The 25,698-nt window shown below is 42.6% G+C and overlaps 1 protein-coding gene across 1 annotated transcript in view; it reads left to right on the plus strand.

Annotated features, from left to right (window-relative positions):
- The window catches only part of kcnh4b (potassium voltage-gated channel, subfamily H (eag-related), member 4b), a 48,423-nt gene extending 25,405 nt beyond the window's left edge, over positions 1 to 23,018 (plus strand). Inside the window, exons 7-16 of the mRNA XM_030077767.1 lie at positions 282 to 489; positions 1,995 to 2,189; positions 2,768 to 2,967; positions 3,228 to 3,477; positions 4,022 to 4,236; positions 16,094 to 16,132; positions 17,053 to 17,438; positions 18,467 to 18,580; positions 18,892 to 18,952; positions 20,133 to 23,018. Of these exons, the coding sequence (XP_029933627.1) occupies positions 282 to 489; positions 1,995 to 2,189; positions 2,768 to 2,967; positions 3,228 to 3,477; positions 4,022 to 4,236; positions 16,094 to 16,132; positions 17,053 to 17,438; positions 18,467 to 18,580; positions 18,892 to 18,952; positions 20,133 to 21,200 (2,736 nt within the window). The 3' untranslated portion in view covers positions 21,201 to 23,018. The remainder of the gene's footprint in view (positions 1 to 281; positions 490 to 1,994; positions 2,190 to 2,767; positions 2,968 to 3,227; positions 3,478 to 4,021; positions 4,237 to 16,093; positions 16,133 to 17,052; positions 17,439 to 18,466; positions 18,581 to 18,891; positions 18,953 to 20,132) is intronic.
- Positions 23,019 to 25,698: the final 2,680 nt, after the last annotated feature.

The raw sequence follows: 25,698 nt of genomic DNA on the forward strand, positions 1-25,698 counted from the left end.
TGTTGCTATGGAGACTCACCTGGGAAGGAAGTAAGACAAGTGGGGTGCAGTGCAAGATGCTACTGTGCAAGATGCCACAGTTGGGTTCTGCGGTGAGAGCGAACATGAACAACAAGAAGATACATGAAAACGCCATGTTCGAACATTGTACACTGACACTCTGTTCTTTCTTACTTAGTATAAAATAAGCAGCACATTTTGCTAACATTTATACACAAGATAACGAAAGGTCCCAAAATTCGAATACTCTTTCTCTCACTGCCCCTCTTATGCCTCCCCAGACCTCCTTGGTCCATCTGCTGAAGACGGTACGCCTCCTGCGCCTCCTTCGGCTGCTCCAGAAGCTGGACCGCTACTCCCAGTACAGTGCCATGGTGCTGACCCTGCTGATGTCGATGTTTGCTCTGCTGGCGCACTGGATGGCCTGCATCTGGTACATCATCGGTCGCAAGGAGATAGAGATCAACGATCCAGACACCTGGGACATAGGTGGGTCTGAATGATGCCTTGCAAAATGTGTCGAGGTAGCGGTTTGTATGTTTGCAGAGTTTCATCCAGGAGAGTTGATAACTCCAGGGTAGGCATTCCCATTCCCATTCTTTGTGAAGAATAAATTGAATAAATCTTGTTCTTACTGATCTACAGACTTTCCTCAGGGTACTCCTGAGGCACAATGTGTTGGTGCTTTTTAATCTTGCCATGTATCAGCCTCTTTAATAAAAACTTTTATTTTTCACTTTTTGGACATTTTCAAAGAGCACCTCTCTGTCCTCACATTTGTAAGCCAAAGCAGCATTCCTTTCTTGTGGACTTGGTATATCTACAGGGTTTATATGTTGCTTATTTGCATGTGACATCACTCTTGTACCTTCTTTACTGTGGCCGTCAGCAGGAACTGAAATCTAATGCTTCATTAAACTGAGGATTACACAGCACAGCCATGGGGTGCTACTGTGCTGAATATCTGGACATGACACATGTGCTGTGTAGCACAGTTGGTCTCTTGTTTAAATAGGTAACAAATGCCAACAAATAAGGCTTTAGACTAGAATGTGCCAACACAATATGTGGAGATTTGTTGCATCCGCATTCTGTCCTCGACTAAAAATAGTCATAGCTCACCTATTGGGATGTCTAGCTCTGCCCAGTGGTGGGGTGGTAGGGGAAACCAGACGTTGGCACTCTAATGAGGACTGTCTGCACCCAGATCAAAAGCTCATATCAAAAAAAAAAAAAGGATTGGGAGCAAGCAGCATGCTAGTATCTTGTTGGTGTTGCTGTTAAAACGTGGCTTGACATGGAGGTCAATAAAAACCCATAATCAAAAGCTGACAGTCTTTTTCTGTTGTGCTGTGAATCATCTTTGATGTGAGGTTCTTGTGCCGCAGATGAGTCAGTGTGGAAAAACAAGGCTGCTTTAAGCTCACTGTGTAATTATCTGCACTGTTGACTGCATCCGAGCAAAGAGTTTAACCCTGATTAGCTTTTCATTTCAAACTGAATGACTGCATACAACAATCATCAGTAGAGATGGATGAACTAAACACATAAACAGCCATTAACAGCAACTGGCATACTGGCACATACTGTAGCAGAAAATAAATATAAATGTCTGTTGTGCAAACATTTGTGTGTGTGAGTGTGTGTGTGTGTGTCCATGCCTACTTTTCTGTCTATATTATGTCTATGGGGAGGTTAGGTCATACCTGCTAATTACCACGCAGCCTTATTTATCCCTGGAGGGGCCAATCTAATTCTGCCCTGTCCCACATGGACATGCCAGCCTCCTGACTCTCTCTCTCTCTCTCTCTCTCTCTCATACACACACACACACACACACACACACACACACACTTGTCTTTCTGTCTGTGGTCAGGAGGTACAGTTATCTGCCTGCCAGTACCCTGTAACTCTCAAGTGACGGCAGACAGACTGACAGACATAAAGACAGACAGGCAGCGAACATGAACCCTGACCTCTGGTCCTCTCTACAGGATGGCTCCATGAGCTGGGCAAACGTCTGGAGACGCCCTACGCCAACAGCACAGTGGGAGGCCCGTCGGTGCGCAGCTCCTACATCGCTGCCCTCTACTTCACCCTGAGCAGCTTAACCAGTGTGGGCTTTGGCAATGTCTGTGCCAACACCGATGCTGAGAAGATCTTCTCCATCTGCACCATGCTTATTGGCGGTACGTGGGACACAGGGGCACCTGCTCCCTCTGGCATCCTGGCACAAGGGTGCCGCTGGTTGGCATGCCGGAGGAAGAAATTCAGCAGGTAGTGGTTAGATGGTTTGGCTGGCCTCTAAGACGCAGTGTGTTGCTGCCTTCTTAAATCAATAAACAGATTATTCCAGCCGAGGTGGCAGCCATTATGCGTGCAACACCACAGAAGATCATTTGTTATATTCAAGTGGGATGTGAGTGGAATGGGATTATACCAAGGTCTTATGTGGAGCATCAAGCAAAACCTCATAAACAAAAATGATTAAAGAAAATTGATGTTGTTGCAGATTAGTACTACAGCTGATATTTTATTGATACAAGGAGTTTCATGGATCAGATTTACTGTGGCATTTGAAATCAAGCAGAGTAAAAACATCAGTATAACTTTTTTTTTTTTTTTTTTTTCCCCTGGCATATGTTTTTTTTAGATATCCGGTAGTCAACTTCAGTTAGCATTTTTTTTCTATTAGGGACATATAGCACCTTTGAATACAACATATTGTTATTTACTTTGTTTTGATCTGTTCCTTTCTCCTACACAGCGCTGATGCATGCGGTGGTCTTTGGTAACGTGACGGCCATCATCCAGCGCATGTACTCGCGGCGTTCACTCTACCACACGCGCATGAAGGACCTGAAGGACTTCATCCGTGTCCACCGGCTGCCCCAGCAACTCAAACAACGCATGCTGGAGTACTTCCAAACCACCTGGTCTGTCAACAACGGTATAGATGCCAACGAGGTAGGAGTCTTTACCATTGTTCTTGTTATATGATACCATTGTAAAGTGCTATCTAAACCTCAGAGTGATGTTGTAACAGTACTTGAGCCATGTAATGTCTTCCACAAACTTTTGCAACTGTAATTCTTTTTAACATACAGCAGACTGCACAGCATTAATTGACATCCTGTTGAAATTCAAAGGAGTGTAACAGGTGACAACACAGTCAGTGCCATAATTACCAATCAATGTCACATCTCCCAACTGTCACGCATCCCTAGCTCCTCCATGACTTCCCTGATGAGCTGCGTGCTGACATTGCCATGCATCTGAATAAGGACATCCTCCAGTTGCCTGTCTTTGAGGGGGCCAGTCGCGGCTGCCTGCGCTCACTCTCCCTCCACATAAAAACCTCCTTCTGTGCCCCCGGAGAGTACCTGATCCGCCAGGGAGACGCGCTGCATGCCAACTACTTTGTTTGCTCTGGTTCTCTGGAGGTGCTCAAAGACAGCATGGTGTTGGCCATATTAGGTTGGTATTGGGGTCAAAAGGTTATTGTGCAAGGTTATATTCCTTTCTCTGTGCTGCTGCAGAGAAAGTAAGATATGTGGCTAGTACTTTGGATAGTATAAATTTGAATGATGTGGTAGCCTATGCTGGGAACTCAATCAAAATCACAAACCATACAGTCAGAAATATATATCACATGTTTCCATTCCTTCACCTATGAAAATGTGTACATGTGTGTATATTTGACAGGAAGGAAGGAATGTCTCTTTTTTTAGAAGGCAATTTCCATATGGCTGTCCCCCGGAACCCGCCAATAGACTCTATAATATTTACTGTAATTCTTCATGACTTTTTTAACATTGTTTTTTACAGCATTTGCATGGTATACAGTGAAACATGTTAGGAAATATGGGAGAGATGAGATGTGTCATGTGACAAAATATTGAGTAAATTTTTCATCTGTGGCAAGATTAAGTGTACTTAACTTCTGTTTTTGAAATGCAGTTATGGAAATACAAATTTTTCCCTTGATTTCGTCCCACTAATGCACAAACTTTGACCGTAGGAAAAGGGGACCTGATTGGCTCCGACCTGCCCGGCACAGACCAGGTGATCAAGACCAACGCCGATGTGAAGGCGCTGACCTACTGCGATCTGCAGTATATCAGCGTGCGCGGCCTGAGGGAAGTGCTGGAGCTCTACCCCGAGTACGCCAGCGTCTTCACCTCCGACATCCACCACAACCTCACCTATAATCTGCGCGAGGGCACCCAGGACGAGGTACAAAATGTGGGGGACCACATAGACAAACACAAGACGTCATTTTCAACCGTGCCATGGCACTCGCTGACCTATTCGCGCAATCTGTTGGCTGTATTAGATCTTTACCTCCCAACTTAAGCCAAAACCTTAACTCAGTACATGCGTAACCTCAACCCGGCCAAAAACTTGAGCGAATCCTAATTCTAACCTTAAGCCTTGACCCAACAAAATGCTCTCTCTCAAAAATAACACAGTCTTTAAAAGAAGTCTGAGGGACAGTCAGACAAACTTGACCTTTACTGTTTATGTTTCAGAAAACTGAAAATGTTTCTTGTAGTGTATTTTGTTGAGTGTGTTTACGTAGATAATGACGTCATTGGTCATGTGCCTTGTTCTTGTATTGTTGCGCACGGCAAAAACTCAAGTAAAAAAAAAAGAAACGTAAACGTATCTGCTGACTCTTCGTTTTATTGTGTTGCTAAAAAAAATAGTATAAGACACAACAGTGGCGACGAGGATCGTTAATGGAACTACGTGCAACGTTTTCCTGTCACACTTCGCGCAGTTACGAGCTCCGTGGAGGAGGAAAGTAGCAGGACAAAAAATAAATAAATAAATAAAACGAGCCGAAGTTACCGCGGATCTGTAGGGAGATCTTCAAAGGGACTCACCGCCAACTGTGGAGAGTGCCGTGTCAAGTGAGTTAACCCCGTGATGGCTGGTTACATAGGGAAAATAGACACTTTTGAAAGCAGCACAGATGACTGGAATATATACTGTGAAAGGCTGGAGCAGTATTTTGTAGCAAATGACATTAAAGATGAGAAGCATGTGCCAGTGCTGCTGAGCTCCATGGGAGGAAAAGCCTATAGCTTATTAAGGAGTCTGACTGCCCCACGTAAACCAGCTGATTTGGATTATGATTATCTGGTAAAAACCATGAGAGACCACTTGACACCTAAACCACTGGTGATTGCAGAACGTTTCAGATTTTATAAGCGCAACCAGCATGAAGGAGAGTCCATCTCAGCTTATGTGGCAGAGTTAATGAGACTGTCTGAACACTGTGATTTTGGACTAGGGCTGAATGATGCTTTGAGAGACCGTCTGGTATGCGGACTACTGAATGAAGGGATTCAGAAGAAGTTGCTAACAGAGGAAAAGCTTGAGTTTAAAAGAGCTTTTGATGTTGCCGTTTCCATGGAAACCGCCGCAAAAGATGCTGTGGAGCTACGATCAGGTGTGAAACCTACTGCAAATGTGAACAAAATTGCAGCTGTAACCAAACAGAAAGAAAAAGGCCAAAATGAGCTCTGTTACCGCTGTGGAAGAGGTTCACATACACCAGCTGAGTGCAGATTCCGTAATGAAAAGTGCAATAAATGCAACAAAGTGGGGCACATTCAGCGGGCATGCCGTTCTGGCAAATTCAAAGTTAATACAGCAGGAAAAAGGTCTTACAGAGACTCTAAGAAAGGAAACGTGCATGCAGTGGCAGACAAGTCAGATGATGACAGTGATATGGGACTTGCTAGTTTGGAGATCTACAATGTAAGTGATGAGGCACCTGATGAAAGCGGTGAGTCAACTGAACCCATCTGGCTCAAGCCACAGGTGAATGGCAAGACCATACTTATGGAATTGGACACAGGTTCAGCATATTCGGTAATGTCGCAAAGTGAATTTAAGAGCCATTTCACACACGTGGAGCTGTACCACACAAAGAAGATCCTTAAAACTTATACAGGTGAAAGGATAAAGCCTGTTGGTGTGGCACGAGTGACAGTGAAGTACAACAACCAGCAGTGCAAGTTGAACCTGTATGTGGTGAAGACAAGTGGTCCAGCACTCTGGGGACGTGCCTGGCTTTGGAAAATCCGTCTTGACTGGACAGCCATAAAGAGTCTACGGGCTACATCCAACAACCAATTCCCCATGCAACGGAAATTGGATGAAATTCTGAAAGAGGCTGCACCTGTGTTCCAAGAAGGAATAGGAACGCTCCGTCACATTAAGGGAAAGATAGTGCTTGATAGTGATGCCACACCCAAGTTCCACAAAGCACGGCCAGTCCCTTATGCTGTTCGACAAAAAGTGGAAGCTGAACTTGATAGGATGGAGGCTGAGAGAATCCTGTCTAAGGTTGACTGGAGCCCGTGGGCTACACCAGTAGTTCCTGTGTCAAGGAAGACAGGAAACATCCGCCTGTGTGGTGATTTTAAGGTCTCCATAAATCAAGTGCTGCAAGCAGAGCAGTACCCCCTGCCAAAAATAGAAGATATATTTGCTAATCTAGCAGGGGGACAAAAGTTTAGCAAAGTGGATCTGGCTGAGGCGTATATGCAGATGGAGATGGAAGAAGACTCCAAGGTGTTTTTAACAATAAACACACATAAAGGTCTCTATCGCTACAACAGGCTGGTCTATGGAGTTGCATCAGCACCAGCCATATGGCAGAGGGCCATGGATCAAGTGCTACAAGGCTGCCCAGGCACTCAGTGCTATTTGGATGACATCATAATTACAGGATCCAATGATACAGAGCACCTGGAGAACCTGCAGCGGGTCCTAAAGAGACTGGAGGATTATGGGCTGCGGGCACGACGCGACAAATGCGAGTTCTTCAGGTCGAGCATCGCATACTGTGGGCACGTCATCGATGCAGATGGTCTGCATAAATGTGATAAGAAGATCCAGGCTGTTGTTAATGCCCCACAGCCACAGGATGTGTCGCAGCTTCGCTCTTTTTTGGGGTTTGTGAATTACTACAACAGGTTTTTGCCAGACCTAGCAACAGTGCTTCACCCCCTTAACAAGCTGCTACAGACAGGAAGGCAATGGCTGTGGACAACACAGTGTGACAAAGCATTTCAAGAGACAAAGAAAATGATAACCTCTGACACGGTGCTGACACACTTTGACCCACAGAAGCCTGTGAGGGTGGCTTGTGATGCCTCAGCATATGGAATTGGTGCTGTGATGTCACATGTTATGGAGGATGGAAGTGAACGCCCAGTAGCCTTCGCTTCACGCTCCCTTACTGCTGCTGAGAGAAATTATGCCCAGATTGATCGGGAGGCCCTGAGTCTAGTCTGGGGAGTGAAGCGCTTCAATCAGTACTTGTATGGCAAAGAGTTCACCCTCATTACAGATCATCAGCCATTGGTGTCTATCTTCAACCCACAAAAGGGGATTCCACTGACAGCAGCTGCACGAATGCAGAGGTGGGCTTTGTTCCTTGGAGGACATACGTATAAAATTGAGTTCAAACGGACGCACAAGCATGCTAATGCTGATGGACTGTCACGTTTGCCCCTTCCTGTAAATGTGAAGTCCGCAGAGGAGAACACACCGTTCGATGTGTTTACTCTTTCTCAGATGGAGAATCTGCCGGTTACAGCCAAGATGATACAGCGTGAGACAAGAAAGGATCCTACTCTGTCTCAGGTGTATATTGCAACACAAAAGGGTTGGACTACACAACAGAAAAGTCAGTTTCCTCAGTTCTACCAACGACGTGATGAGCTCACCTTGGATAATGGATGCATCATGTGGGGGCTGAGAGTCGTCATTCCTTCCAAGCTGCGAGCTCAGGTGTTGGAGGAGCTGCATGTTGGTCATTTAGGGGTTGCAAAGATGAAGGCACTTGCAAGAAGTTTTGTATGGTGGCCAGCCCTAGACCAGCAAATAGAGAAGCTTGCTATGTGCTGTTCAGGATGTCAGGATGTGCAGAAGATGCCAAAAGCTGCACCTCTCCACCCTTGGGAGTGGCCAGCAAAGCCCTGGCAGAGGATTCATATTGATTTTGCAGGGCCTTTCCTGAATGCAACTTTCCTTGTGGTGGTTGATGCATGTTCAAAATGGCCAGAGGTATTTACCATGAGCTCCACCACATCAGGCCACACCGTTCAGGTACTGAGAGAACTGTTTTCCAGGACTGGGGTCCCAGAGCAACTAGTTAGCGACAATGGGCCACAGTTTACATCGGAGGAGTTCGAAGCTTTCCTAAAGCACAACGGTATTAGGCACATTACCTCAGCCCCATTTCATCCTTCTACAAACGGCTTGGCCGAGAGGTTTGTACAGAGTTTGAAAAATGCACTACGAGCAATGGGGAATGACCACATCACACTTCAGCAGAAGCTTGCCAACTTCTTGTTTGCATATCGCAATGCAATCCACTCTACCACAAACCAGACCCCTGCTATGCTGTTTCTAGGACGTTCCTTACGTTCTCGGCTGGATTTATTGAGACCCAACCTTCAAAAGACTGTTCAAGAAAAACAGATGAAGCAGTGTGAAAAACAGGGAATGACTCGAAATCTGCAAGTGGGAGAGACTGTACTCGCTAGAGATTACAGAGGACATCACAAGTGGATACCTGCCAAAGTTAAAAAGCAAACTGGACCTCTCTCCTATACAGTGGAGATTACCCCTGGAGTCATCTGGAGACGTCATATTGACCAGCTGAGACGATCTGGAGTTGCAGCTCAAGAGGAGTTACCGGATGTTGGTGCTGCACCATCTGCATGTCCACCAGCTGCGGCAAATATAACATCAGCTGCAGCGTGTATACTTGAGGAACCGGAGGCGGCATCCCCAGCTGTGTTGCAAGACTCGCCTGCACAGGCCGTTCCACCTTTGGAAGAAAGACGTTACCCTACACGGGTCCACAAACCACCTCAGCGCCTTGAGTTGTAAAAAAAAAAAAAAAAAAAAAAAAAAAAAAAAAATTGCTGTGTGGATTATATGTGGTTGCTTTAATAACAGTGTTTGCTGAAAGACTGCCTGAGATGACAATGGCTTGTTTCTTTTGTATTGCTTTGTATCTACGCGAGGAGGAGTGTAGTGTATTTTGTTGAGTGTGTTTACGTAGATAATGACGTCATTGGTCATGTGCCTTGTTCTTGTATTGTTGCGCACGGCAAAAACTCAAGTAAAAAAAAAAGAAACGTAAACGTATCTGCTGACTCTTCGTTTTATTGTGTTGCTAAAAAAAATAGTATAAGACACAACATTTCTGTTGCCCCACTCCATTGTGGCTGCACTGAAAATATCTTCAGATCATTTACATTTGGCCACAAATGTCTACAGGAAAAGAAAATATGCACCATATGGGTATACCCCTCATTTTTGTGAGTTTCTCCCTTGGCTGCCTGGTTTTAAGTATTCATAGTTTGTCTAATTTGAAAAACACATTAGAAACATATGATCACATATTACATGTCTGCATTTGTTCACACTGAAATCTGAGCATGTAAGAACTGATTCTTGCTGTACTACTCTTTAAAACTGTTGTACATTTCCTAGACTTTTAACTAGACATGCTGTTGGTGAACAGCGGCGTCTAACACATCCTCTTCTTCGGTTTGCTGATGTTTGCGTGTTCACTAATTGAAAAGTTCGGCTTGGTCGTGGCACTAGAGGATAAGGTCATGGGGTCACCAAAATCGATAGGGCTCTACGTCTAGGGATTAAGAACGTGCACTGCAAATTTGAAAAGATTAAGATTAAAATTGAAGATATTTCTGTTATTGCATTCACAGCAAGATTGTGTGGCGGTGATGGTGGTTTGGGCAAGGCCAAAAGATCCCTGACCAGGCATTTTGGGGTATAATTAGACTTGTAGATTGCAACTCAGCATGTCTGAGAACATGAGTCTCGCCTTCACATTTGTCTTTGACAGTGGGAAAGGGCACACAACATACTAGACATACAGTTTTGTCCCCTAAAGTGTCTTTGTCACTCCAGCTGACACGTGTTCTGCCAGAACGCTGCTGGTGGTTTGATTGTCACGCCAATTACCATGTGTCAGTACCACGGGCAGGCAGGGGTAACGTTTCCCCTGTACCCACCCCAGCATACACCAGGATGACATTACATCCAGACACTGACCTCCTGTCACTGCTGTCTTTTACCCCAAACAGTTATTTAAGACAGGATTATGCAAGAGAAGATAATCCTCAGTCTGTGGCAAATAGAAAATGAACTAGTCTTCATGATGTTATGTTATGTTTTCAAGAGCTGATATGTAATCTGTAATTTGCGCAATCTATAATCTGTCCTCTTCTACCCCCAAATCAAATAATCTCATTTCTAAAAAGTAACAGACTAACAAAATCACATGCCTGTGTCGTGCATGTTATTTTGTCGCACTGTTGCACCATCAAACCCGCTGATTCGTCTGACAAAGCTCCTCAAAGACTGTCCAAGTCACGCAGCCGTCATAAGTTGCAAACTTTTTCTTTCTTCCTCAGGTGCTCTCGCTGTTTTCCACAGTCTGTTAGAACCTTCACTTGTTCATCTCAATTCATTTCAGATTGAAACATGAAGGAAAAAGCATTTGTGCTGGCCTTGCTCACTGCTGGATGCCTTTTCATCTGACAGCCTGAGGGAACACAGCTTCGTCTGTATTTATAAAGGCTTTAGAAACAGAATGAAGATACTTGAAGAATTTAGTATCGAACAAACAAAAAGCACGCATATCCAAACACTTCAATCTAGGTGCTAGACTGATAATAATCCATGTGATGTGAACAACAGTCTGCACACTAGAATTTGCTCCCTTTGCTTTTTTACTGCTACCACCACATTGCAGACTATGTTTTCCATATTTCAAGAAGTTAATGTCATAAAGAGATATCACTGATACAAATTCAGCATATATTCTTATAAAATCATAGCTTATATGACAGTATAGCTCACTATCCATACAGACATGTACTAGGAGATTTCCATATATGGCATATATGTCCATATTAAACACCCAATTTGTGGTGAAATACAATTTAATTTTTTTTTTTTTTTTTTTTGATATGTGTGAACAAACCCAACCAAGCCAACAGGCATGGGTGCAGATATATGCAGTGTGTTCATACATGCACATGTATAAGTTATACATATAGGTTTAGATGAATGGGTGACACATATCTCATCATATCCTGAGGGGAGGATATATATTTGGTCCATATGTGAACACAATGATAACATTTCTCTGGGATAGAAACATATTCCTGTGTGTGTGTGTGTGTGTGTGTGTGTGTGTGTGTGTGTGTGTGTGTGTTAGCAGTCTTAAGTCATTGGTGCACAAAGAATGTACTGCATGCATAATGGAAAGATGCCATTGTGAATGCCATCTACACAAAGCGTGTCTAAAATGATGGCAGTGTGTGACTCTGATGCACACTGGTGGATACAAGTTACAAGTAGCATCAGCAGGTTTTCGGGGTGTGGCCGCTCACGAGCGCAGCGCTCTGCTTCTCGCACACCATCTGCTCAGAGTTTAGCCAGGGGCATCACCGCCACCTCTGACAGGATGAAGGAGTGCTCGGCTTCCCACACAAGCTGCCAGGTCCCACAGCCTCCACACATACACACACACACACACACACACACACACACACACACATTCCCACACTGATCTCATCCACATCCACAGGGTTGGTGTGGGGTAATCTATGGCTATCGCTGCTCACACTCCTTCACCCTGCAGAGACTGGAACTCAGACTGTATAGAGATGAAAAATTAATTGTGCTGCCATTTTGCCTCCAGGCCAGACCTTAAGAATTCTTATTTTTTCATCACAAGGTACCCAAAAGAGACTCTTTTACTCACCCTGAAAGGGAAAAACCCACACTACCAGATGGAAAATAAGCTCTGGGTTTTTTTTTTGGCTGACTTTTTAATTTAGCTCTGACTTTTATTGTGTTGGTTTCAGTTAAATTGTTTTCAATTGATTTTTATGGAGGATGTAAGTGTGGCTTTTTTTGCACACAATGAGCACCGAAACAAACTTTTCACAGCTTCAAAATAGACGTCAAAGGCCACAAGTTCTCAACACCCACGATATGGTTTTAGGAAATTTTTTTTAAGATATGTTGACTAAAAATGCATCAGAAAATCTTAACCCTGGAGAACCCATTATCATTTACATTTGCATTTCAGGCATTTGGCTGAGACTGTCATCTGGAGCAATTAACAGTGAGTGCAACAGTAAAATAAGCTGAAAGTCCTTGATCATCATCACCACAATCAATCAACAGCAAGGAAGGTCAGAGTCGCAGAGCCACTCCAACATGTTCTTGAATATTCATGCAACATAGGGAAGAGCTCTAAAATGCTTTGTTTTTATTCCAGAGGGACATTAAGTAATCCATTTCCTGACTTTCATTGGCAAACATTCCCCCGTCTTACTCCCTGTCACCTTCTGCTACGGTAGCCTGTAAGTGACACAATATAGTGACATTTTCACATTAAAGAAAAGTAAGCTGTCTCATTAGAGCAGACACCCAACAGGAATGTCTAGTCTCTTCTGTGGCTTGACAACGAGGATTTTTAGCCTTCGTCGCTGAGCTATCTCGAACTGCCAGTTGTTCACTTTCCTCTATTATTGAGCTGTTGAAAATGCATTGAAAAAGGACTGCATGAGGAGTGTGTGTGTGTGCTTGTGTGTTTGTGTGTGTGTAAGAGAGAGTGTTCATTCAAGGGAAATATGGGAGAGGTAGAGGGACATAAAATGTTTCTTGAAGAGGGCAGATTTCAGCTTATGGCGGGAGATAAGGAAGTGACTTTGCTGTCCTGAGTGGAGCAAGAAGGTCGTTTCACCACCAGGGAGCCGGAGTCGAGGCTCGGTGGAGTAATGACCGTGTCGCCACCAGGAGGAGAGAGCTAAATGATCGGTAGTGCCGAAGCACACACAGCACAGGCCGGTGTGTTGGCCTGGAGGTGCGGGGGTGCAGCAGCTCCATTAGCTGCCTAATACACCAGCACCAGTGTTTTAAATTTGATATGAGCAGCCACAGGCAGCCAGTGGTGGGAATACAGGAGGCATAGATAAGCTGAAGATAAGCTGGGCTCTAATGTTGTAGATGAGCTGGAGGTGCTGTAAAAAGAGAATGAGTTTGTGCCAAAACAGTATTGATGGGAGACACCTGAATGACCAGAAAGTTTTTGAAGTAAGTTCTTTTTCTTAAAAAAAAAAAAAAAAAAAAAAAAAAGGTTTCAGGGATGAATGCCTTCAGACCATCTCCCCGTCGTCTGATCACACCCTTGCTTTGCCTGTGAGGATTTTTTTGTGCACAGTCATGAGACAGTAGTGATTGTAGGAATGTATGGATCACTGGGGTTTATCTTGTAATGGAAACCAAACTTTAGTTAGATAAGATAGCACATTTCACACAATCCAATGCAATGAGCTTTGCAGTTAAAGAAAAGATAACATTAAAAAGAGGAAGTAAAAAAAAAAGACAAAAAAACACCACCACCTGCACCTCTGTAGTTACCAATAAAAATGATGATTTTGCAGCAAAGGAACCACCCTCTATGTTTACACAGACTGTAATGCAGTATAGAACAGACTCTGTACATATATACAGTTTTACTCACAGTACTATATAGAACCAACCCTCTATAGCTTACCAACCATTACCAGTCTAGTAATTGCTACCAATCTACCTAACACTGTTGGAACTTAGTTTGCTCAGGTATAGGAGTAACCAAACTAAATAAATTAACAAATGAAATGATGAAATAATTAATCGGAAAAAAAACCCACCACCAACAACAACAGACAATAAAAAAGTATAATTATGATCATTATTATGATAATAATCATAATAATCATTATGATTATGCAATAGTAAAGTAATTATCGAAACAAACTACATAATTAGAAATTTTAAAATCCCTGGGAATAAATGAGCCATCTGACAACATGTGAATCTGAATTGATGCATAGCCATGTGGTTCACCACACTTCAAAGTAATTATTGTGTCACATGACACAAGCATCACAGGACTACAGAGTGCAAAGGCACGGTGGAAAACATAGACTTTACATATCACTTTACAAACATTAAAAACTCCTCATTTGAGTGCTCTGATGTGAGTGGACAAGCTGTCCCTTGGTCAGGTGAACCATGACAAAAAAAAAGAAAAAAATCTACTTGAGGCAGCACACACACTGTGTTAAAGGCTCCGGAAAACAAATCTGTCTGTCTCCTCACACAAACAGAAATTACTCTGACTGACAGGATTATATCTCTCAGTTACATCGCTCCAAACCCATTTTGCTATATGGGACACTCCTGGCATAACAGCCTCATTAATTGATATTGATGTTCAATTAATGTCACTTGGTGCCAATAGTCTTTGCTGGCTTGTTAATCATCTGCTCTTGCTCTGGGGTATTGTCCTCTATGAAAAGAGTTTCTCCTTGCCTTGAACAGAATATTTTTTTCACGTGCAGAGCCACTGACAGATGAGAAAAATGTGTCTTTGCAAGAAAGGGAAGGGCTATAGATTCTGTACAGTCACACAAAGCCTGAGAGATATATATAAATATGTATGGATGGATATATTTTTCCAGAGTTCTTGGAGTTTTGTGAAAATTCACAGCTAAGATTAACTGTCAAAGTTGGGTTTTCCAATAAGATGACTTTTTTTATTATTATTATTGATTGACTGAAAGAACGGAGTGATTTGTAGAAAATAATTTGATCAAGTGTTGTGTATTTTGATGAGGTTTGAGAGCCCACAGGTGTAAAGGAATGAATGCAGCGTGCCTCAGTAAACAATGAAATTTAACACCTATCCTTTTTAAAATGGTGTCATGTCAAAGGAGCTTACTGACGCCGTGCTGGTGCTGTGTGACAGAGACAGACTGTCGCTCGTGTTGTCACATGCATGAAGTCATGTTGTCGGAAGCAAAAACACATTTTTCACACGAGGGAGTGTGTCACACCATCGCGCTTTCACATTCCATCGTAATTATGGCAATTTGCTAGCAATTTCTCCACATGCCAGCAGAAAGATAAAACCCTCACTGGAATCATACATCTATCAAGCGCAGCAAAAAAAATCAATTACGGCATTCCGCTTTCGTGTGTGTGTGTGTGTGTGTGTGTGTGTGTGTGTGTGTGTGTGTGTTCAGTGTGTGTCCTACTGGCTTAGATGTTGCCCTGTGGGGAAGCAGGTCCAACACTGAACCAGTAGGCTGGATACAAAACGGCTCTTGTGATGTTTCTCAAATTTTACAAGTGAAAATGTGATTGATACCTTTGAAATTGCAAGGATGATAAATTGTCTGTTTTCATTATTGCTCACTGATTATCATTTTCACAGCAAGGTTTAACAAAAAGAACTAGAAGGTGAAAATTTGTGTATATGTGTTTCAAATCAGTGTAATTATTGTAGCTGCGCGGTAATTTTTGCCTCTGTATAATGTGCGATCAGTAATGCCAAAAAGTGGCCAAATGTAAAATAATTTCACCATTTCACAGAAGTAATGCATAAATTCACTTTATTTTGTGACTATTTTGAGACAGTGTGTCTTTTTAACATTCACCTATAGTGTTAGTGAAATCAAATCTGTGTTTAGAGGGAGAGACATTCAAAAACATACCTTTTTTTACCCATACCTACATTTGTTTTTTTCTGAAATTACACATTTACGCCTGTGCTTTTTCTTTGATTGGTCTTGTATGAAGTTTCTTGAAACTATGATCAGTTTCATAATTTCCCTCTGACAATGCTGTTTCAAATTAAACAAATGTAAATAAGTCTGTGGGTTGCACCTGTATGCAAGGATACTATGTCTGTGTGCATCATGTGTTATTATTGATAGTGGATTGGAGATTGATTGATTTCACATAATGCTGATGTTAACAGGCACTCATATCACACAAAACATGCTTACATTGGGGTGAATCAGGAAGGTGTGATTATATAAAATAAACATAAAAATGCTGTTTTGTTATGATAATGAAAATAAGAAGCCTGGATGAGCCACTGGATGTAAAACAGAGAGTAAACTCCATCCTTCAGTGTGTCTGTATCTGTGTGTTTTGTAATCCCTCTTTATTTCTGTCACTTCAGGGCTTCACCAGGTTTTCAAGGTCACCCAGGCTTCCCCATGTGAGTTCTGTACAACTTCAGCATCCTCTGTCTTTCTCTCTTATAAGTGTAAACAGTCTACCCAATCATTATTCCATTTTCCACAAAGCAAGCATTTTCATCAAGATGCCTGCAAGCTGCATTGTAGAGACAGGGCCCGGCTGCAGCTGCTGTTTAATATAGGCAGGACTGTTCATATGCATTACAGGGTTTGGTCTTGTGTTTGGCTTTTCAAGGTAAAGCCCCCCCTGTTTTTCTGGGACATGTTGCTAGTGCAAACTCTGGTAGGGTTTATGCTAGGACTTCCCCTACAGGTTGAAACTCATTTGGAACAGAGAGAGCGTTTCAGTCCCTGGGGTTAGCTCGCTAACTGGGTCAATTGCTCTCCTAATGGGAAACCTTATGAGCTACTTTTCTCACTGCTTACTGTATGTAGCCAGCCAGATTTAAACCCCCACACCCTCTCAATTTTAAAATACTGTATACAGTGCTTACTCGGTCTGTCATTAAAAATCCCATTTAATATAAAATGCAAAATTGTTTTCACTCACAAGCACATATGCAGCCATGATTGGGGAGTAATAGATTGTTTATAATAGGATTATCGTAATCTGATTAAAAAATAAATAAATAAACAACAGCTGTAATTCATTTAGACTCAAGCAAACATAATAATCAATGTTAATCAGGAGCTTTTTAAAATAAATATGTCATTACATTGTGGTTTACTCAGCATTTTTGTCAAACTTTTTCAAATTTGATGCGGGTTTTTGCATTACAGTATTATTGTATTTAAAGTCCTCACAGTGTTTTATTATGAGAGACACAAAGCCTCATCAGGTTGTGAACTCCAAGTTTGTGGCATAAACAAATACTACTAACTTCACCCTAAAGGACATAAGGTTATTAATGTTTCATGTACTGTATTTCCTGTTTTCCAGAGCACACGGGGCTCCAGCGAACACAAGCTTCCCTCTATCGTGGAGACCAAAGGCGAGGAGGCTGACGAGTTCTTCCATCTCTCTCCAGCATCACGGTCCCGTCGCAACCTCCTCCTGCCCAGCCTCAGCAGCCCCGTTCGCCGTACCTCCCTGGGGAACCTGCTGGGCGACGAGCTGCGCCAGTTCAACGCCCTGCGCCGCTGCCGCTCGCCAAACCTCAGCCGTAGTCATCGGGGCCAGAGCCCATCCCCCCAGCCACCGGTGAAACGAGAGCACAGCACCACCACAGCATCTCCAGCCCAGGAAGAGCCTGGGGTTGAGCAGAAGCCCGCAAAGCTGCTCATCCCAACCGTCACCTGCTTTGGACCCCCAGACCTCAGTCCCAGGTACTGCAAAACCTCTAACTTTAATTATTTTCATACCTCAACCAGAAAACAAGCAGTTAATGTAACATTTTAATGTCACAGTGAAATGCAGCATGACTTTTTCACCTCTCCAGATCATAACTTACCTAAGAAACAATATCAAAAGAAATTACAGAATTTTCATTTTCTTGCGTTTTGTTTTTTTTTTAAACAAAATTCCATTACTTTTACTGTCTGGGCAGTGATGCACTTTTATAGGTTACTTACTGGTGTACCCGTAGGCTTACTTAAAAATTAGACCTAGTAATATCATCACTGATTTTTAAGCAACCCCACCTCTGCCCCTTCCATTATATAAATCCTGTAGTGGCATCATGGCACAGCATTTTGGGGTGTTCATCCCTGAAGACCCTCTTTCCTTTTCCAAAGACATCATGGCTGAGTGTGCAATGGGCTCCACTTTCTTTCTCTTTAAGTGTTTCTCAATATCAGACTTTTTGTGACTTTTAAAAGATTTTCATAAATGTCTTTTTCCTGTTAAAAAGACAGCAGCTGAGTGAACCACAGCACATTATTCTAATATATCAACCCTCAGTATGGTAGCTTCAAAACTTCTGAGATGATCTCATTAAGTCACATTAGTAAACCATATCATACGACAACCTGCACCATGTACTTGACATGGATAATGTGGATCTTTTATTGCATATTGCATCACATATTTCAGCAGGCACTTCATTAGCAGAGATCACCTTATCCACCTGCCCCAGGCATCTATATTCATAATGTATCCTTAGGTCACCCAGTGAGTGCCACATATGCGTATGAGGTGGTTCAGAGGGCTCAGGTGTCCTCCCATGCAGGCGGGCACCAGGCTCTTCTCCTCATGTTAACCCCAGATGGGCCTCTGCCAGCAGCAGCTCTCATGGCGGCTCATTGGGTCTTCTGTTGGCTCTGCGCTAATTGAAAAAGCTCTACTGTTACATTAACCCGTGCCTCCCCCCTCTTCACCCCCTTCACCCCCTTCACCCCCACCTCCTCCTTGCCAGGGTTGTGGATGGCATTGAAGATAATGGACACACATTCCATTTCAACGTGGAGCAGAGCGGGCCCAAAGCCAGTGCGGGTGGCAGCGCCCAAGGTAAGCCAAACCGCCTCCAGCTGTGTGTTGACTGCCAGCAGGTGGGTGACCTGGGTGCCAGATGGCTGGAGGTGAACTGAAAGGTCCAAAGAGTGGCCACCACAATGCAACCCAGTCTACTTCTGAGGTCAAAGTGGAGAGGGGGGGTATCTAATCTGAACTTGTTCTAATGCTTACCATCCTTCTGAGTATTGAATTCACTAAGTGTCCATAGAGAGGCACACCTCATTAATTGTTCATGCAACCCCTGGGTGGTGTGCATATGAATTCTGTCCTACTAAGTCAGCAACTTGAGTTTTTTCTTCTCATTTCTCCAGAACCCACACAGGCCAGTGTCACTCTGCTGCTGGAGACAGAGGAGGTCAAGCACAGCATCAGTCAGCTCAGCCAAAAGGTAAAGTACAGCTTACTGAGCTCAAATCACAATAACTGTTTGGAGCAAACCTTTAACAAAAAAAAAAAAAAAAAAAAAAAAAATTATTTAAAGTTATTTCAGCTGGTAAAATTCCCATCCCTGCGCTCATCCTTTCATTTGCTGGCTAAGGATAAAACCTCTCAGAACCAGATCCTTTAACTGTGTTTCCCTATTTTCATTCCTGAAAACAGAAAATTGCCTCACTGCACACTTTCCATATTCATATTTACTTCCTTTTCATGATTTGTCCAGAAGTTATCCTTAAATACACACCATTTTGGATCGACTGGACATAAAATATATCTCAGCATACATATGTAACAATATGACATGCATGTCATGCTATTTGTCTACATGACCAATTACTGATATATAGCATCAGTACAGTACAGTATGTTTTCAGTGCAAACCAATAAATTTAACACAAAGTCATAAATCTCTTTAGATATAATCTTCTGGTTTCTTGTCAGATATCAATCATGGTTGTAAATTTAAATGGGAAAAAGGTATGGTGAGATTAAGCATAAGGTGTTCGGTTTGCGCCCTGTATCATTCCTAATTTGAATGTAAATAGAGAGCAGGTGCAGCAAGACGATCCAGATGGACCGAGGTAGGTGTTGTCTGAAGTAGATATTAATTAATCAGCAGGGCGCTTCTGCATTGCAGAGAAAAGTCTGAAGCGCTGACTCAACAATCCAAAGAGAAAAAAATTCTGATGACAACCCAGCTTTACTTGTTCTCCCTCTCTGCTCCCCTTTTCCTTTTGTAGCGCTGCCTTGTTTCCCATGTTTCTACTTTCCTCCCTATTTGCGTCAGTTAGCCTCCCTTCGTCTCCCTGTGGATTTCAGGTCTGCGAAAGAAGCCGCTTCCTAGAGTCAGAGAGAGGATTATGAATTGTTTGGTACTCTACTGGGAGGTCATCACAAAATTATGTCTGGACAGGAGTCCGAGATAAAGTCTTAAAGATAGAAACTGATTAATTTGTCACTCTGTAATGGGGGCCTAACTTTGTAAAAGTTTTTTTGTCAACTGCACTTTTAAGCCGTACTTGGTGACTTTTCCTTGTTTGCTAAAGCTAAGGGTAGGATATGCAAGGTAGGACACAATATGTCCTGTGTCTTTTTATATCACTACAAAACTGTATGCACTCTTTTCACAGATGGGGACTTTAAACCAGGAAGTATCTGAACTCACCAAGGACCTGCACCACATGATGCATCTCCTCCAGGCCCATGTGGCAGTGCACCACTACACGGGCGCCCTGTCCTCCCACCCTTATGGTGTCCACATGGTGTCCAACCCTCATTCAGCCCCAAACACTGGCATGCCTTTCAACCTGGCTTCCAGCTTGCACCTCCATCATGATCCTGGGACCCTTGAGGGCCACAGTCACCATGGTCTCCACCCTGGTGGCCACTGGAGCTACAGTGGGGCAGCTGGAACCCAGACAGAAAGCCACTTCCACCCCCAGTCCTCTAGTCCAGGACCTCCAAACTTCTACCCAACCCTCCCTGTAGACTCAGCACCCAGGCCAGGCCTATGTCATGGATCTGGGAGCACCACCCCACATCCTTGGACTGGCCCTTCTCTCCTTGGCATCAGCCCAGCCTTCCAGGGTGGAAGTCCAGGCCTGGCACATCATGTCGGGCATGAAGGCTCTGACGATAGGCCTCTCAGTGCAAGCTCAGCTACAACCCAGTCCCAGCCCACTTTGTGCCTGCAGCCTCCCAGTGGCAGTGCTGAATATTCTTGCCTTTTGTCAAGCGCCCCTACATCTACCCACAGTCTGTTGGCGCCATCACCCAGTTCTTACCCCCATCTCTACCCGCCCTCTGACCCCCACCTCCATCCAGCACAAACCACAACAGGGGACATTAGTGTCCTGACGTCCGACCCAAAAGGTCATAACCTGATCCAGGACATCGCCGGCCTCCAAGTCGAGGAGCCACACCTCTCCATCCACCCGACCCCTGCCTCTCCGCCCACCTTCCCCCGCCAGCCATCTGTCTGCTCCCAGGACTCAGGACCTCCAAGGCCAGATGCTCTTGATGCCCACATCCCACTGGGCGATCCATCTGCCGTGGAACACACCAGTCTGGAGTGCCTACTTGGGAATGGGGGCTCCATGGAGAGCAGGGACAGCGAAAGCGTGTCGTCCCGCAGGTCCAGCATTGGCGTCCAAACTCAGAGCACAGAGCAGTCATGGTGTCTGGACCTCACAGACTAGACTGACCCATGCTGTCACGGCAGATGCTCTCACTGCAGCAGAGGCAGTGTCAGCGTGCAGGGAAAAAAGCAGCACTGGACAAGGAACTCACATTATTGACCCACAACGTCTCACAGTGTTTGGAGTGACTCTGCTGGAGATTGTCAATGTGTGCCGTGTTTGAGTCCCAAGTTACTGGGCTGTCATATTTGTCAAACTCCATGCAGTTTACACCTTTTCTATGCAAAAGCATGTCATTTGTGCATTATATTGGCTTTGTTGAGGTGTGTCTTTAAAAAAAAAAAAAAAAAAAACAAGAGTTCTTTCTCTTATTGATTAATTCACTTAAGAGGCATTTTAACAAGTGTTTAATTTACAGAATTCAAATATTGTATATGATAACATGTAAGTCTGAGGAACTTTTGAAAGTTGATTTATTTATTTACTCTCTCAAACAAAAAGCATAACATGGTTGAGTAGTACAAACCACATGACTACAAAATGGTGGTAGTAGTGTAAGCTTCCTTAAAGGGATAATGTCTCCATGCAAAGGCATGAATACAGTGCAAGTTATTTATTTTTTTTTATAAAATACGATTAGAGTTGGCTGAACTGAGGCAAAATTAGGAATAGATTTTCTCTCTCTCTCTCTCTCTCTCTCTCTCTCTCTCTCTATCAGCTGAAGCATTAAATGAATCTTTGATGTCTTTTGAATTTACTACTTCAACAGTTTTCATGGGGCATCATCATGAATGTTTATACTACACAGTATGAGCATCTGGCACAATATGTTCTATAAAAAATGTTCATTTATTTCTTTGTTTATTGTTTATTTATTAGCTGGTAATCAAAAACTATCAGAGGCATTACTGGAACCAGTGATGTACAGCATAGCCGACATCACTGGTAACTTTCTCCACCGTTAGATAAGTACATGTCCATGAATCCACCATGGCATGGTATTATGCACAACCTTTGAGGACATTACTGTACACTATCTACCTTTACTTCAGCTGTTGGGCTCCGAGCTCACACTAAATCAACCCATACACCCGTGGGTTCCAGTATATACTTTTCCAACATCCTCAGAGGAATTTGAAGTTGACAATATCTATTACCTCCTTGCATGGTAAAGTTGTTTATTCTTTTTCCTAAGGAAAAGGTAACCACATCGATGTGTAAGCATTCAACATGACAACGTGTTGATTGTGTAGACAAATACTGTATTTGCATGGCAGGTCGAGGCAGGCAGCTCAAGGGTTTGGACATTTGGCAAAGCACAAGACACAGGCATGTAGGGAATAGTGTATGTGCACCACACATCATAAATTGTTTATTGTTTTAATTTTTTTGTTGTTGTTGTTGTTTTTTCCAATTTTTATTTTGATAAGTTGTGAGTTCAAAGAGGTCTTGGAATATGAATGTCTAATATCAAACAAAACTCCAAACAGCAATTATAGTACACAAGTATATAATATATAATCTAGGTTCTGATTTAATTGAACATCTCCTTTTTTGTTCTCCTTTTGAAGATTTTTCAGGAGTTGTGAATGAAGATAATATTCTTTCTTTAGAGGCATTACATATGAGATAGATGTAAATTAGGCTTATCTGTGCTTTAAAAAACACCTTTGCTTCAAAAGCTATTAAAAGACTTTAAAAAAGCTTTCCCAAGGATCTACAATATTATCAAGTTAGCATAGCTACTGATAAAATAAACATATATTTAGCAAGGAGAGTTTGTCCCACCATTAAATATTTCGCACCATTACTAGTTTGCAAAATATGAATGCCTCCTGAGAAAAAATAATCATTAAATTGCAATATTCACATTACATTCAGAGTATTCAGGATATTATTCTTTTTGACATGATTTCTCCTGAACTGATTTAAAATAAAGTATGCTGAGATTTCTCACTCTGTTCTGTGTTCTCCCAAGAGGCGGCAGCTTCTCGCTCATTTCATCTGTGACAGATTTCAAATGCATGCTTGCTCATCTTTCCCTCCAGGCTTATAACTTGATCTTTACCCTCAAATCACCAGAACTGGGGAACACATGTCACTGAAAAAGAGCACTAAATATCCAGTCAGCCTCACAGCTCTTTCAGAAACTGCTCAAAACCCAAAGGAGGCCTGCACACTGTTTTACTCATCCACAAAAAAATGAATCATAGACTGACAAAGAAAGAAAGGTTTCACACCCAACACACACAATTCAGACTGAATCATTGTTTGTAATAACTCATGGAGTCATGCTGTGTATTTTCTAAATGGAAATGATTTTATCTTTTCCCAGCAACACTGACAAAGCAGGACATAAAGTACACGTACTTAAAAAACACACATTATGTGATATTTGAAAAACCACGGGCCACCCTTTCATTTAAAAGTTTTGCAACATAACTTCTGTCAACATCCAAGAAAAAAGGTCCAAAGGCAGAAAAGCCCACTGCCAGCAGGGTTTTCCAAAATTTTGAAATCAAGCTCCACACACTGTGGTTGTACTTCAGTGCAAGGAAGTTTTGCTTTTATTTTTAAGGTGTTAGTATCGTATCTCCTTGTCTAATTCCAAATTGTAGGTGTGGTAAAGTTGACTTTTCATCATCGAGTTATTGTATTGATGCTATAATGGTGTTTTCATGCAATAATTTCTCTGAGTATCACTGCCTGGCCTTGATAAGTCATTGTGTGCCGAATGATCATTTCAGAGTTAATGATATACTGACTAGGCAACATCAAACAAATAGTTGCGTAACTAGAAAATATAAAAAGACAGAAAGTTGGTAGCCCCACATCAGCTCACATCTGGGACATCAAGACTGAGGTAAGATGGCCCACTTTGCTGGGTGACCTTCATGTTTTTGAATTTACAGATTATGAATTGGTTTCACTGGTAATTTGAAAATCTGGGATGGGATCTTCTCACAGGTGGACTCTTACTTTTCTTTGATTCACACAGAGACCTGTGTTCAGCATTGTGAAAACATGAAGATTGCAGTTGTTGCTTTTCTGCTGTTGCTCGCTGTCAGCCATGGTGAGTTAACTAAATAGATTATACTACGATCCTACTGTCTGTGAAAGCAACATTTTATAAACCAGCTGTTATGTTAAACACTCAAAGATGCATGTTAGGAGAGAATTTTCCTCCAAAGCAAGAGTTCACATTTGATCGGTACAGTGCATGTAAACTGTCCCAGACTGTGGTTTGCAACATGCTGTAGGCTACAACTGCTGTTGTTTTACTGCGATTTCAAAACCTGCAAAACTGTGTGTTTCACTGTTTTGAAAATGACTGAAAAGAAAATTGATTTTGTGGTGAAAAGGCAGTTCAAGTTTCATGAGAGTGGCTGAACAAGAACTTTTTAGAAGATAATTTGTGATTGCAGGTGAAGGCCTGAGGTGCAACTGCAGTGGCAACTCTGGCTGCTCAGGCCGAGTGCAGACCTGTGCCTACAATCGTGATCACTGCGGCAGTTTTGTTCTGGGCCGTAAGTACAGCGAGTCTATCCTGTTGTGGTTTACACTTGCAAAACTTGGTTAGACTTTCACCCACAATCGCCCTGCACCCCACCCATCACCCTTTTTTGTGGAGTTAATTGAAGTGTGTAGCATTACGGCTAATTGAGTGTCTATGATTCTGCATCCCTAAAACCCAAAAATACAAATAAGCACAGACACACACACACACACACACACACACACACACACACACACACACACAGACACACACTTATTTATTTATTTATTTATTTGGTAAAACCACAAAAATTGTTGTTGTGAAGTTACAAAGCCGTGGCACTTTAAAGGTGCTTCTACAGAAAATAAACCTTCCTTTCAATCTAGTGCCAAATTATTAGTATATTGTCGGTCTTTTCATTTTTGAAATAGCAGTAGCACAATCAATCAAAGTGTGAAAATGTTTCAAACTGAAACAAATATTAATACTGTCATCCACAGTATTAATATTTGTTAACAAGGCAGTTGAGATTTCAGCCATTTTTCTTTGCAAGCTAATCAACCTAAGGGATTGGTCCATGTTATTAACCTACTCCTTATTTCTAAAGCCTGTAGTAAAAGGTGGGTTGACATCAGTGTGATTTGGACAGGAATGCCATAGTGGTGCCATTGTTGACAAATAAGCCCATTTTACCAGTTTCTCAATATCATAAACACACGTGAAAACTTTCTGAATGTTTTAGGAGATAATTTGGCTAATGACCAGTAGGTAACCTTCAATTTTCCATTGAAAATGCCTTTACAAAAGTTCACACCATACTTAATAAAGTACTGGGCAGCAGTGAAGAGTGTGTGTGATTTTTCATATCTTGCAGAAAAAATTTAAGCTGTCCTGCCACTGATTCTGTCTTTCTCCGATTTTCTGTAGGTTCATTTGTCAGACGTTGCATGAACGGGGCCGAGTGCATACTTTTGAAAGCACGCTGCTGCACGCGTGATCTGTGCAACTAGTGAAGAGGATGAAGAGCGAGCCGTCCCTCCATTCATTTTCCATACCTGCTGG

Source organism: Myripristis murdjan, chromosome 19 (assembly GCF_902150065.1).
Source record: "Myripristis murdjan chromosome 19, fMyrMur1.1, whole genome shotgun sequence".
In the NCBI taxonomy this organism is placed as follows: domain Eukaryota; kingdom Metazoa; phylum Chordata; class Actinopteri; order Holocentriformes; family Holocentridae; genus Myripristis; species Myripristis murdjan.